Below are 12,026 nucleotides of genomic sequence, written 5' to 3'. Positions count from 1 at the left end.
GCCGAGGTGGCTCAGTGGGTTAAGCCTCTGCCTTCAGCTCAGGTCATGATCCCAGGGTCCTGGGATCGAGCCCCGCATCGGGCTCTCTGCTCAGCAGGGAGCCTGTTTCCCCCCTCTCTCTGCCTGCCTCTCTGCCTACTTGTGATCTCTGTCTGTCAAATCAATAAATAAAAACTTAAAAAAAAAAGCCTATTTGTACATTTTATTTTGATTTGGTATGGCTTTTGTACTATCTTGTAAGTAACAAAAACTATAGTGGAAGCTGTACCTCTTTGAAAAGGAAGCGGTTACAAGCTAGAACTGCCATTTGTTTCCTTGTGGTATCTGAAACACAAGAATCTGTAAAATGCTTTGAAGGATGATGGAGCGGAAGAAGGAGAAAGTGTCTCCTGCAGCAAGGACCTGGAGGAAGGCAGTACGGCACAATCCCTTCTAGCCAGGCTCCTTGCCTTGACTTCTTCAGCCAAGCTGGTAACTGAAGGATCGCGTCTTCTGGGACATTCTAGGTGGTTAGCAGACATCTGGTGGTGTTTCCCCAAACCCCACCAGACAAGGTGGAAGGGGCGTGGTGAACAGGACCAGATGTGGCCAAGCTTTCCAAGGACTGTCTCAGTATTCAGCAGTTACTCCTAAGTCTGGAGCGCGAAACTCCCGCAGTTCTGTTTTTCCCAGAAAGTCCCCATTTCAGAAGGAGCATGTGTGTACGTGTAATTCATGCCCCAAAGTTGTGCACAGATAAAAGGATAATGCAGCTTTCTATTCTGCCCAGCCGCTTCTGGAATCACAGCGAGCTGCCGTCTGGGTCCCGGCGGTTGTGGTCAGCAGAGGGGAAGGCAGGGGGAAGGCCGGGGTGAGATCCAGGAATGAGGTTCTACGAGGAAACACTGAAGGAAGAGGGCACAGCGGTGGTCCAAAGCTGCCATCATCAGGATGCCGAAGAGCTGTCACCACACTGCTTCTCCCAAAAAGTTACCGGTTTTCCCTCCGTGGGAAAGACTGTTTGTCGGTGACTGCTACAGCAGGGGCCCGCACAGGGACAGGAGGCGGCGGCGAAGAGCTGGTGTGGGAGGTGCCACCAAGTGGACACTGAAGCTGGCGTGACCCCTAAGCCAGGGCAGCTGGTGGGCTTCAGAGCACCCGGCCCCCAGGAAGCCGCCCCATCAGCAGAGTGAGGTTCAGTGGGCAGAACCCTAAGCCTTCTCAGAGCACCCCAGGGGCTCTGCCAATGATGAAGATGAAGCCGGCCCTAGAAACGGGACCCCCAGATGCCACCGATCCCGGGGCTCCATACAAGACGCCACGTTCCCAAGCATTTCATTGCTTAAGAAAGGGTGGAAAAATCACGACTAGTCAGGATATCACAAAGCCGGTCTCTTCAAAACAGGACGAAGCAAAAACTATTCCCGTTGGGTGGAAAAGGAGGTATTTTTGCAGCAGGATGACAGACAAAATTTTACCCCATGGCTCCGAAGAGGAACTACCCATCCTGGGATATCCCATATTCAAAATGAAAGGGAAACGTCACTCGACGGCTATGGAGAGGGAGAGATGATGAGTGAGGGCAGTGACTCTGAAAATGTTCTCCTTCAGCCACCATGCAGCTAACCTACTGGGGCAGCTCTACTGTCACCCGTGGTGTCGACTGGGCTTCTAGTCAAGGGCTCTGGGACTTCGGGCGCTGGAAGCCGGGGTCCCTGGTTGGTGTGGAATTCAGAGGTCGCCTCCGCTTCTAGGTTTGTGGTGTGCAGAGGGACTTGGGTGGGATACAGGGTCTACTGTGAAGTCTCACTAAAATCCTCTTCTTAATCCTGGTGGTTGTTGAGGGGGGCAACCCTATGTTGGGGGACAGTCCTGTACACTTAGCAGGACCCCGAACTCTACCCCACCAGATGCCAGTGTCACCCCCAGTTGTGACCACCAAAAATGTCTCCAGAGACTGCCAGATGTCTCTTGGGGGACAAAAACAGCCTCTGGTTGGGGACCATAGGTGTAAAGAAATCACTCACTCTTGCTTCCAAGCCCTTTTATTAAAAAGCACAGTATTTCTAACTCAAAACGCTAAGTCAATTTAAAAGAAACTTTGAGCCAGGATCTCAAACTAAAAGAGAACACAGAGGGGCACCCGGGTGGCTCAGTCTGTGGAGTGTCCGCCTTCCAGGATCTCGGGGTCCTGGGATTGAGCCCCGCATCGGGCTTCCTGCTCAGTGGAGCCTGCTTCTCCCTCTCTGCCCCTCCCTGCTGCTCATGTTCTCTCTCTCAAAAATAAAAAATAAAAATCCTTAAAAGAGAACACAGATAATTTTGACTAGGAAATGAAGAGTTCATTAAGCCGTCCTTACAGTTCCTGAATTTAGTCACATGCATACATTTTAATGCTGGACAGTACTTACAGGAAAGTTTGAAATGGGAAGAATTATAAAGTATATACCCCTTGTTGAAACAGTCCTTGTATTATCGATGTGTCCATTTTTGAATTCTCATCCATGGTTGAAACCAGAGGAGCAACCCGTTCCTGGGCAAATTTTTTAACTGTAGGGGGGAAAAATACTGATAAGTCTTTACTCTTTTAATAGGATAGGTTTTACTTTTTTCAAAAAAAAAAAAATTTTTTTTAAATTCATGTAAAAAAATTCCATTTACAAACTGAGGTGACCATACCCCCTAGGCCCGTCATGGGATTTCACACCGGACCCAACTGGTGACCAGAGGGATCCGGAGGGCACACTGGGCCGTGTACTCACCAGCGTCCTTTATCATCATCTCCTCATCTGTAAACATCTGCAGGGGAGCACAGAACAGCCCGGGGTTTATTGTACTGAGGACAGCTTCTGACTGGGAAGACTTTAGGACATGAGGCGGAGTTTTCCAAGAAGACAGGCAAGTTGGGAAGTTTCTTCTTAGCTGTGGGAACAGTCCCATTGAACAGGGGACACACACATACCAAAAGTCAAGGGAAGTACGTGAACATCGGTTTCTTTGGAATTAACTTTATAACCCCTTCTTACCTCTTGTGTCACCAAAAAAGAGGAGCGGAAGCTGGCACATTTTAAAATTCACTGTCTTGTGAACAAAAACACAATTCCTTTTTAACATTACGTCCTTTATCCAAGCAATAAGCTCTTCTAACTCAACAAATTTCCCAGAGTATTACCTTTTACCCTCTGGCAAACAGAACTTCTGGGTGGAGAGATGGGTGAGCCTGGTGGTGGGTATTAAGGAGGGCACGGATTGCACAAAGCACTGGGTGTTACACGCAAACAATGAATCTTGGAACACTATTTTAAGAACTAATGATGTACACTACGGTGACTAACTCAATAAATAAAAATTAATAAAAAAAAAAACCAACTTTCTAGGTGGAACTCTTTCTTTCTTTTTTTAAAGATTTATTTATTTATTGGGGGGGAGGGGCAGAGTGAGAGAAAGAATCTTAAGCAGAGGGGCACCTGGGTGGCTCAGTAGGTTAAGCCTCTGCCTTCGGCCAGGGTTATGATCTCACGGTCCTGGGATCGAGCCCCACATCGGGCTCTCTGCTCAGCAGGAAGCCCGCTTCCCCCCCTCTCTCTGCCTGCTTCTCTGCCTGCCTCTCTGCCTACTTGTGATCTCTCTCTCTGTCAAATAAATATTAAAAAAAAAAAAAAAAAAAAAAAAAAAGAATCTTAAGCAGACTCTGTGCTGAGCATGGAGCCCCACTTGGGGCTTGATCCCCCAACCCTGAGACCGTGACCTGAGCCGAAATCATGAGTCAGAGGCTCAACCGACTGTGCCACGCAGGTGCCCCAGAACTCATTCTCAAAATGTCGCATTCCATGGACTTCTTTGGAGGGGAACCCGAACATAACAACAGTACGGGGGGGGACCATGGCAAAGAGCGTCATCGAGTGGCGCGGGAACAGGTGAGGGCGCGGGAGCTGTCCTGACCTGTCCAGGGTGGCTGCAGGTACCAGGGCTCTCCTGGTTCTCCTGACTAGTTCTGTGTTTCAGCTTCTCATCAGTAAGAGATGGTACAGCATCAGGGTTAAGGAAACAGGCTCTGCGGGCTGAAAGAACTAGTTTCCAATCGGGCATCTGGTATTTACCAGCCAAATGAACTGGGACCAACGACTTCAACCTCAGGTAAAACCTCTCTGTCTGTTTCTTACCCTGAAACGTGTAGACAATCATCTTGAGTCTTGTGAGGACTAATGCAATAACCCATGCCGTGAAGGGTTTGGTAAGGCATCGGCCGTACAGCAAGAGCTTGGCAGATGGTAATGACTTTCTACTTGGACCTGGGAGAACACGGGGGTGGCAGTCCTAATGGAGGCAGGCCCAGCAGCCGCCGCAGAGTCAAACTGGAAGGCTGGCTCTTCCAGCCATGGGCGTGTCCTCCTGCTGCTACGTCCCTGATGCTTCAAACCTGCCAACTGTGGTTCAAACAATGGATTTACTCCCATCTCATTGAAAAAAGAAACCATCCCATTTGAAATGCTTGCTGTATTCTTCCAATTTTATTTTGTAGAATTTTATTACAGGGGAAACAAACAAGCTATTTGTCTTTGTAGGTTCACTAAAAACAGGCTAAGTGAAAGAAGCCAGCTACCAAAGATCACATCTTATAGAATCCTATCTATATAAATTTTCGGAAAAGGCTAACCCACAGAGATAGAAACCCAGCCTGATGCTGGGGTGGAGGGTGGGGGAAGACGGTTCTACAATTCCGTAAACGAACAGCAAAGCATTGCATTATACACTTTAAGAGTGTATTTGACAGTATGTAAATTATACTTCAATACAGCTGCTGGAAAAAAAAGAATTAATGTTTTCCTTTCATTCAACAAGATTTAAAAACAAACATTCTGAGCATCTGACAACTGCCTGAGAGCACAGGGTACCAGGGGGAATTCTATAAGGCTCATGGAACAGGCAAAAAGTAAAGCCAAGTTTTGCAGGATTAAAAACCATACATGGTGTTAAAAAAAAAAAAGCAAATATAATAGTATACTGCAATATATTTTTTCTCAATAGTTTGCTTACACATGGAAACACTTACTGATAAAAACAAAACAAAAGAAAACAAGAGTCACTATGTCTGAAACTGCTGTTGATCCTTCCCACACTTGAGTCAATCTTTGCGGTTAATGTGCCCAGGAGTCTGTGTACTCTGCTCCAGATTCAGAAGCGAAAACAAACACTGGCCAGTTAGAAGAAAAATGTGTGTCTCTCAATTTTGTAATTAATTTTGTTTTGTTTGCAGAAATAGGAGGCAGATAGTTCAGGGCAAAGTTGCATGGAACATTTTCACCTTGTTAAAACACCTAGTTGGGCAAGGAACACTTTGGACCAGAAGGAAGGAAGGTAGTAATGTCTTCTCCCCGACAAAACAGATGGAAGAACCACGGGTAAGGAGGAAGGAGGCAAGAAATGGAGGTACAGAGGGGCTTTAGGACTTTAGGAGGTGAGCAGTGGTGCTAAGCATCAGGACAGAATGTGATCAGTACAGAAGGCACCAAGGACAGATGGGCCTGGGGGACGGTGGGGATTATGAGAAGGAAGCGGTGGGTGGGCGAGTCCTGCATGGGGCCCTCAACAGACTTAGGAATTCGTGAGACAAGGAGCCAACTAATCTCCTCCACAAAATGATCAGGAAACTAGCCAGTTACATTTGAAAACTGCAACACATTGCCCTCTATTCTTCTTTCTAGAGGAGATTATTTACTTCACGAGACCCCCCTACAGAGTTCTTTGTCTCTCTGAGTCAACCTACCACCTTTGTACTGAGTTTCACAGAAAGCCCGCCACGGAGAAACCCAAGAAGCCAGCAGGTACTACGATGATACCCATCTGTTCCTGCTTGGCACAGCTGTGACCCGCTTAGTCTAAAAATTGCTAAAAAACTGCTACTTAGTCTAAAAATTGTGTATGACTGTTGGACATATAACGATTACTTTATTTCTTTTAAAGATTTTATGTATTCATTTAGAAAGAGAGAGAGAGAGAGAGAGAGAGAGAGAGAGAGAGAGAGAGGCAGAGAGAAGCCCAAGCAGACTCCACGCTGAGCGTAGAGCCTGAGGTGGGACTCGATCTCACAACCCTGAGATCATGACCTGAGCCGAAATCAAGAGCTGGATGCTTAACTGACTGAGCCACCCAGGTGCCCTGACACATAAGAATTATTTTAGACTCAGGACACCACAGAGGTGAATGAGCTTTACAAAGTGGGTAGCGGCGTACGGAGGCAGGGGTGAGCTTACTGAAGATGCCATCATATAACAGAGCGACTATACCCTAAGAAGATGGGATCCCTTTTAACCAAACGTTACAACTGAACATTATGTCCTATCCTTTTGGGCAGAAAAAAAAATGTTCCTTTTAGTAGGACAGTCTTTTTTTTTTTAATTAAAAGATTTTATTTATTTATTTGACAGAGATCAAGTAGGCAGAGAGGCAGGCAGAAGAGAGGGGGAAGCAGGCTCCCTGCTGAGCAGAGAGCCCGATCCCGATGCCAGGCTTGATCCCAGGACCCCGAGATCATGACCTGAGCTGAAGGAGTAGGACAGTCTTTAATAAAGGAAACATTTCCCTGCCTTGCCTTTAAACCCACAGTCCGAGGTTTCGATGATGATTTTCAACCGTCCCTGCCCCTCGGTGTTGACCTCAGCCTCTGCAGCGCTGGGATCCACTCCATCAAAATGATTTTCCACAGTTATAACCCTTTGCACCACATCATCACATTTTTTTGTATAGAGCAGCAATCGCTACTTGAGTGGAATCCTAGTTATTTATGCCTTGCCAAGTACTTCTTGTAGCTCAAGTCTGATCTGTTTCTGACTCAATGGACCAGAGTTCTGCTGCCCTTACTAGTACTGATGATCAAACCTGGGGTCTGCAGACTCCTGTGGGCAGAACAGTGAAGCCTGTGAACTTGGGTGGGGGAAATTATATCTTTATTTCACTAACCTCTAACCTAAGTCAAACATATCATTCAGTCGCGAAACGGAGGCCCCAAGTTACATGTTGTCTGCGACTGTCACGGAGAGAAATTACAGGTATTTTTATATCAAATAACAGCTGGTGCACAGATCTGAGGCACCTCCCGACTTCAAACCTACTGACCTGTTACCAGATCTTATTTAAGAAACACTTTTACTTATTACTTATTTACTTATTTCTACTTATTACTATTATCGCAATTAAAAACATTTTTATGGCTTTTTATAACTGGGTTCCTTTGGAATCCTGCGTAGTTTATGCCTTTTAAAACGTTTTAAGAAAGGGTCTATTAAACTTCACTATATTGCTGGATACCTTTCCTCCACGGCACACGAAAAGGTAAAGAACCCCGGACTGCCGAATGTTCTGGTAAATTTTTTGCTAAACTCATTAAGCTTAGTTGTTGGGAGTCATAACCCTTCTCCATTATGTCCCAGCATAATGGAATATCCTTCCAAACATTCTTTGAGTGCCTTAAGTCTACAGGCTTTTACGATGCCCGAAAGGTAAAACAGGACACAGGAGAGAAGTTTGCTGACCTGCAAAGTCCCTCTTAGACTTTTCCAAAGGAAATGTTCTGATAGAACACAGAGGGCTCCACCTTAAATGCCTATACTCAGGGTTTCCTACCAGATACGCCCTCCTGGGTCTCTTTTCTTTACGTGTGCACTAAGCTGTGGTCTTTTTCCCCCTTTGATTCCATCCCAGCACTCCAAAGTTCATGTTATCTTGTCTTCTTTTCTCACTAGTAACTTTTAAAAAAAATTTTTTTTAAGATTTTATTTATTTTATTTATTTGACAGACAGAGATCACAGGCAGGCAGAGAGGCAGGCAGAGAGAGAGGAGGAAGCAGGCTCCCTGCTGAGCAAGGAGCCCGATGTGGGGCTCGATCCCAGGACGCTGGGATCACAACCTAAGCTGAAGGCAGACGCTTCACCGACTGAGCCCCCCAGGTTCCCCTCACTGGTAACTTTCTGGTGGTGAGAAGCTTGGCTCTCACGATCTAGGATGACTCCCCTGTGTGAAGCTAGGGCACACATACAGCCGTCTCAGCAGTGCTACCTGTGCCGCTCTGAGAACAGATGTACCTGTTATGGTGCGGTGCTCATGTACAGCTCTTTTCATCTGTGGCCTTGGGGTACTCGTTCAAAACACTGTTTCTGCACCTTCTTCCCTCCCTACCCCCTTTGTGTGGTGATGTGTCTCCTGTGATAATTGTGGGACCAACTGTAATGTGTGGGGTTCCCCCTCTCCCCTGCACCAACAATCTATTCTCCCACACCCGCCGGGTGTCCTTCCATTCAACTCAATTCCGACTCTATCTACCTAGAGATGGCATCGGGTCCCACAGGTCAAGGGGCCCCTGGTCCACTTCACAGTGCAGTGGCAAGCCCAGGCTGCCCCCCATGCTTCAGACCCACGGGCTATAGACTACAGGTTCCTACTACCTGCTCCTTGGGGCTAGTCTTGTTCAGTCTACTAGAGAAGCTCATAGAACTGAGAAGATTATTTGCTGGATTACTGGTTTATCATCAAAGGATAGGCCTCAGGAACAGCCATGCGAAGAGAGGCACAGGGCCAGGTTGGGGGAAAGGGAGTGGAGCTTCCATACTGTCGGCTCGGGCACCCCTCTCCCAGCATCTCCCTGTGGGTTTTTATGGAGGCCACAGATTATGGAGGCCAGATTGATTACATCACTGGCTGGCGGCAAGGAATTCAACTGTTAGCTCCTCTTCCTTCCCAGGAGGCTGGGGGTTCAAACTGAAAGGTCCTCTGATCATGAGGTTGGCTGCCAGCACCCAGCCCCCACCCTTGGTTGCAGTCCAGAGGTCACCTCATTAGCATAAACTCAAATGACTGGAAGGGGGTCTGGTATGAACAACAAGGTACCCATTTCACCTTCAAGGTTCTCAGAGGACTTCAGGAACTGCAAACAAGAGACCAAATGTTATGGGGTGCCTGGGTGGCTCAGTCCGTGAAGCATCTGCCTTCAGCTTGGGTGATGATCCTGGGGTCTTGGGATGGAGCCCCAGGTAGGGCTCCCTGCTTAGCGGGGAACCTGCTTCTCCCTCTTCCTCTGCAGTCCCTTCCTATTTTGCCCACCCCTCCCCAAATAAAGAAATCTTTAAAAAAAAAAAAAAAAAAAAAAAAGGAAGCCAAATATTTTAACAAAAGATGCTCTCTGCTCTTATTGCCCAGAAAACTCGCAAGGTTTTGGGAGCTGTGAGCCAAGAACCCTGAAGAAGACCCAGTATATATTTCTTACAAATCTCAGTATCACAACTGTAATACAATTAAGAGTCATCAGCCATAGCGGCTTTCCATTTCCCCCTTATATCTGGCTTGATTTTACTTTTATACATAAAATAGATTCTTTGTGGCATACGCTTTAAAGGGTTTTGACAAAGGCATAGAGCTGTGTGCCCACCTCCCCCGCTCACCACCCAGCACTTCCATTGCTCCCAGATTCCTGGCGCTGCCCCTCTGCCATCAACTTCTCCCCAAATCTGTTTCACTGCACTTCCGATCGTGACTCTAGCCATGACCACATACGGGACATGGTCAGGAGACACAGACACGTATGTGGCCTCATTCAACTATAAATTCTTAGTCACTGACCTCCACTTACACCCTTTCCCATTCTCTAAAATGATTACAGGATCTCAAACCCCCCAAAGCTTCACCCCTTACTGTCAGCCAATGACTCACCTTCTATGGCAAACATAAATGCCAACAAATGGGAATGACCTCAGCTTGCTGTCACCAAACCCACTTGGTGTCCTCATCCTTCTCCCCTCCTGGGACAATATAAATGACGTCCCTCCTCTTAAGGAAGGCCTGTGCTCGGACGCCTGGGGGACTCAGTTAAGCGTCTGCCTTGGGCTCAGATCATGATCTCGGGTACCTGGGATGGAGTCCTACTGGGGATTCCCTGCTCAGCGGGGAGCCTGCTTCCTCCCTCTCTCTTCCTCTCTCAAATAAATAAAATCTTAAAAAAAAAAAAGACCCGTCCCTCTGGCTCCCTATGTGTCCCACCCCTCTCACCTTTGCAGGACCCTCAGCCATCCCCTTGGTCTGCTCACATTCTTAGCCTGTTAATCATCCTCCAACCGTCCTCCACCTCGGGTACCGCACTCTCCCTCCGCCCCTGCAGAGCAGACACTGCTGAAGCCGTGCCTTCCTTGCCCTCTTGGCCTCCTGAGTGCCTCCCACCAGTCACCAGCACCCTCCCCGCAGGGTCTCCACCAGCTCTCCATGCTTTTCGGGCTCCGGCTTGCTTGTTCTCCACAGATGGAGTTCAGGTGGGCACATCCTCCTCCTTCCAAATGCTCTCTTCTCCTTTTCTTCCCGTTCTCTCCTGCCAGTCTTTGTCTCCTGCTCTAGCTTTGCCCCAACCACCTGACACCCGAGTGCGGAGGATGTTTGACAAAGACTCTCACCCTAAACCAAATGTGAGTCGGCTCCTGAGTCCCTCTAACTAGTCTCTGATCTTAGGCACTGTACTTGGGCAGTGCCCTTGGGCCGCTTAGTTCAGTTTTGGCAAGAACGCTGCTGGATCAGCTTAATGAAAACACCAGCCCTCGGTCTGCCTCCAGCAAGAATCCTGGTGAGTGTGAATGAATCCAGCAAGTGCTGGTGAGGGAGAATTTTTTCTACTCTTCAGGATCCTTCTGGCTGGACCAAGAATCAAGTTGAGAAGAGACAGATTAACAGGAGAAAATAAAATTGAATGGCACAAGCACAGGGAGTCCACAGAGACACGGAAACTGTGAAGACAGGCAACATGGTGTTTCTATGAGCTAAGGAGGGGGCAGACGGCAGAGGGTACAAAGGGGAGAAGACCATTAGCAAGAAGGAGGAGAAAGATGTTTGGAAAACAAAAGATATCCTTTTTTTTTTTTTTTTTTTCTTGTGAGCTCTACACCCAACGTAGGACCCCAAGACCAAGACATGCTCTACTGACTTAGCCAGCCAGGCACCCAAAAGGTTACTCTACTATGTAATCTTAATATCTCTCTTCCTGGTACAAGCAGGCCGGTGAGGGGGAGGTAGAGAGCTTTTCCTGAACCTGGTGGGTTTTGGTTGCTTTTAACTCATAATAATGTTCATGCCAAGGTGGTCCATGTTCGGGTGGCCTTCCCCCAGCCCCGCCCCCCCACCGCCCCCACCCCCAAGAATCCAGCTTAGCCCTGCCGTTCCTTCTTAGTGATTTTCTATCCACTGACTTGTTGGCTAGAAATCTCCATCTGTCCTTGTTGTACTTTGGTACTGAGCTTGATCTCACCTCCCTACTGCAAAATCTCCATGCAGAAGTCCCTTCTTGAATCAAGTCTTCCTTATCGTCTTCAACACAGGTCATGAATAATTTTTCCTTCAGTGGGAAGAAACTCTCCTGCTCTGCGGGTTGAGTGTAAAAACAGGTATAATCACTACTTAAGTGACAGTCAAGACCAAGGCCCAGCAATTCTCCTTTAGTTCATACGCATGAGTACATGCTTGCAAACAATGCAGTGAAATTTATAAAGGTGACAAATTAAAAATCCAATTTCTGTCAACAAAGGAATGCGTAAGTTGTGGTATACGGATTCTGAAGAGAAGAATTTGCCACTGCAAAAATGCGTCTGTTTGACAGAAGGATTTTCTCGAGCTGGTTATTTTTAAGAAACAGCAGGGCAGCTCTGGAAACTGAAAAGACATCACACTTCTGCGGGAGGTATTACTGCTCTACGTGTGTAGGAGAAATCTCCCTGTGTAAGCATGTCTTCCTCTCTGTGCCACAACAGGTGGCCGGATCCCTAGAAAAGGCAAGGACTTAAACCTGCATAACCACCCCACCCTTATTTACTGTGCTTTTCCTGGCAATCTCCCATGACTGTACCTCCCTTCCCGTTCGTCCCTCCACCTTTTGTATTTAACTGGTAACAGTATTTAAGGGGATGGTGGCTTGGGCCATTTCAGAATCACTCCATTTTCCTGGGTTTCTCCCATTTATACATAAGGTATACAGGTTACTAAATTTTTTTTTTAAGATTTTATTTATTTATTTGACAGA

At 47.2% G+C, this 12,026-nt stretch overlaps 1 protein-coding gene across 1 annotated transcript in view; it reads right to left on the bottom strand.

Moving 5' to 3' along the window:
* The window catches only part of LOC111145042 (acyl-CoA dehydrogenase, short/branched chain), a 36,814-nt gene that overhangs the window by 12,971 nt on the left and 11,817 nt on the right, over window positions 1–12,026 (bottom strand). The window contains exons 2-3 of the mRNA XM_022499654.1: window positions 2,742–2,901; window positions 2,429–2,529 (exon numbers count right to left, since the gene is read on the bottom strand). Of these exons, the coding sequence (XP_022355362.1) occupies window positions 2,429–2,529; window positions 2,742–2,901 (261 nt within the window). The remainder of the gene's footprint in view (window positions 1–2,428; window positions 2,530–2,741; window positions 2,902–12,026) is intronic.

Source organism: Enhydra lutris, unplaced genomic scaffold (genome assembly GCF_002288905.1).
Source record: "Enhydra lutris kenyoni isolate GAN:26980312 unplaced genomic scaffold, ASM228890v2 scaffoldscaffold12, whole genome shotgun sequence".
Classification (NCBI taxonomy): Eukaryota; Metazoa; Chordata; class Mammalia; order Carnivora; family Mustelidae; genus Enhydra; species Enhydra lutris.
The sequence above is the reverse complement of the archived record's forward strand: the minus strand, read 5'-3'. Positions and strand labels throughout refer to the sequence as shown.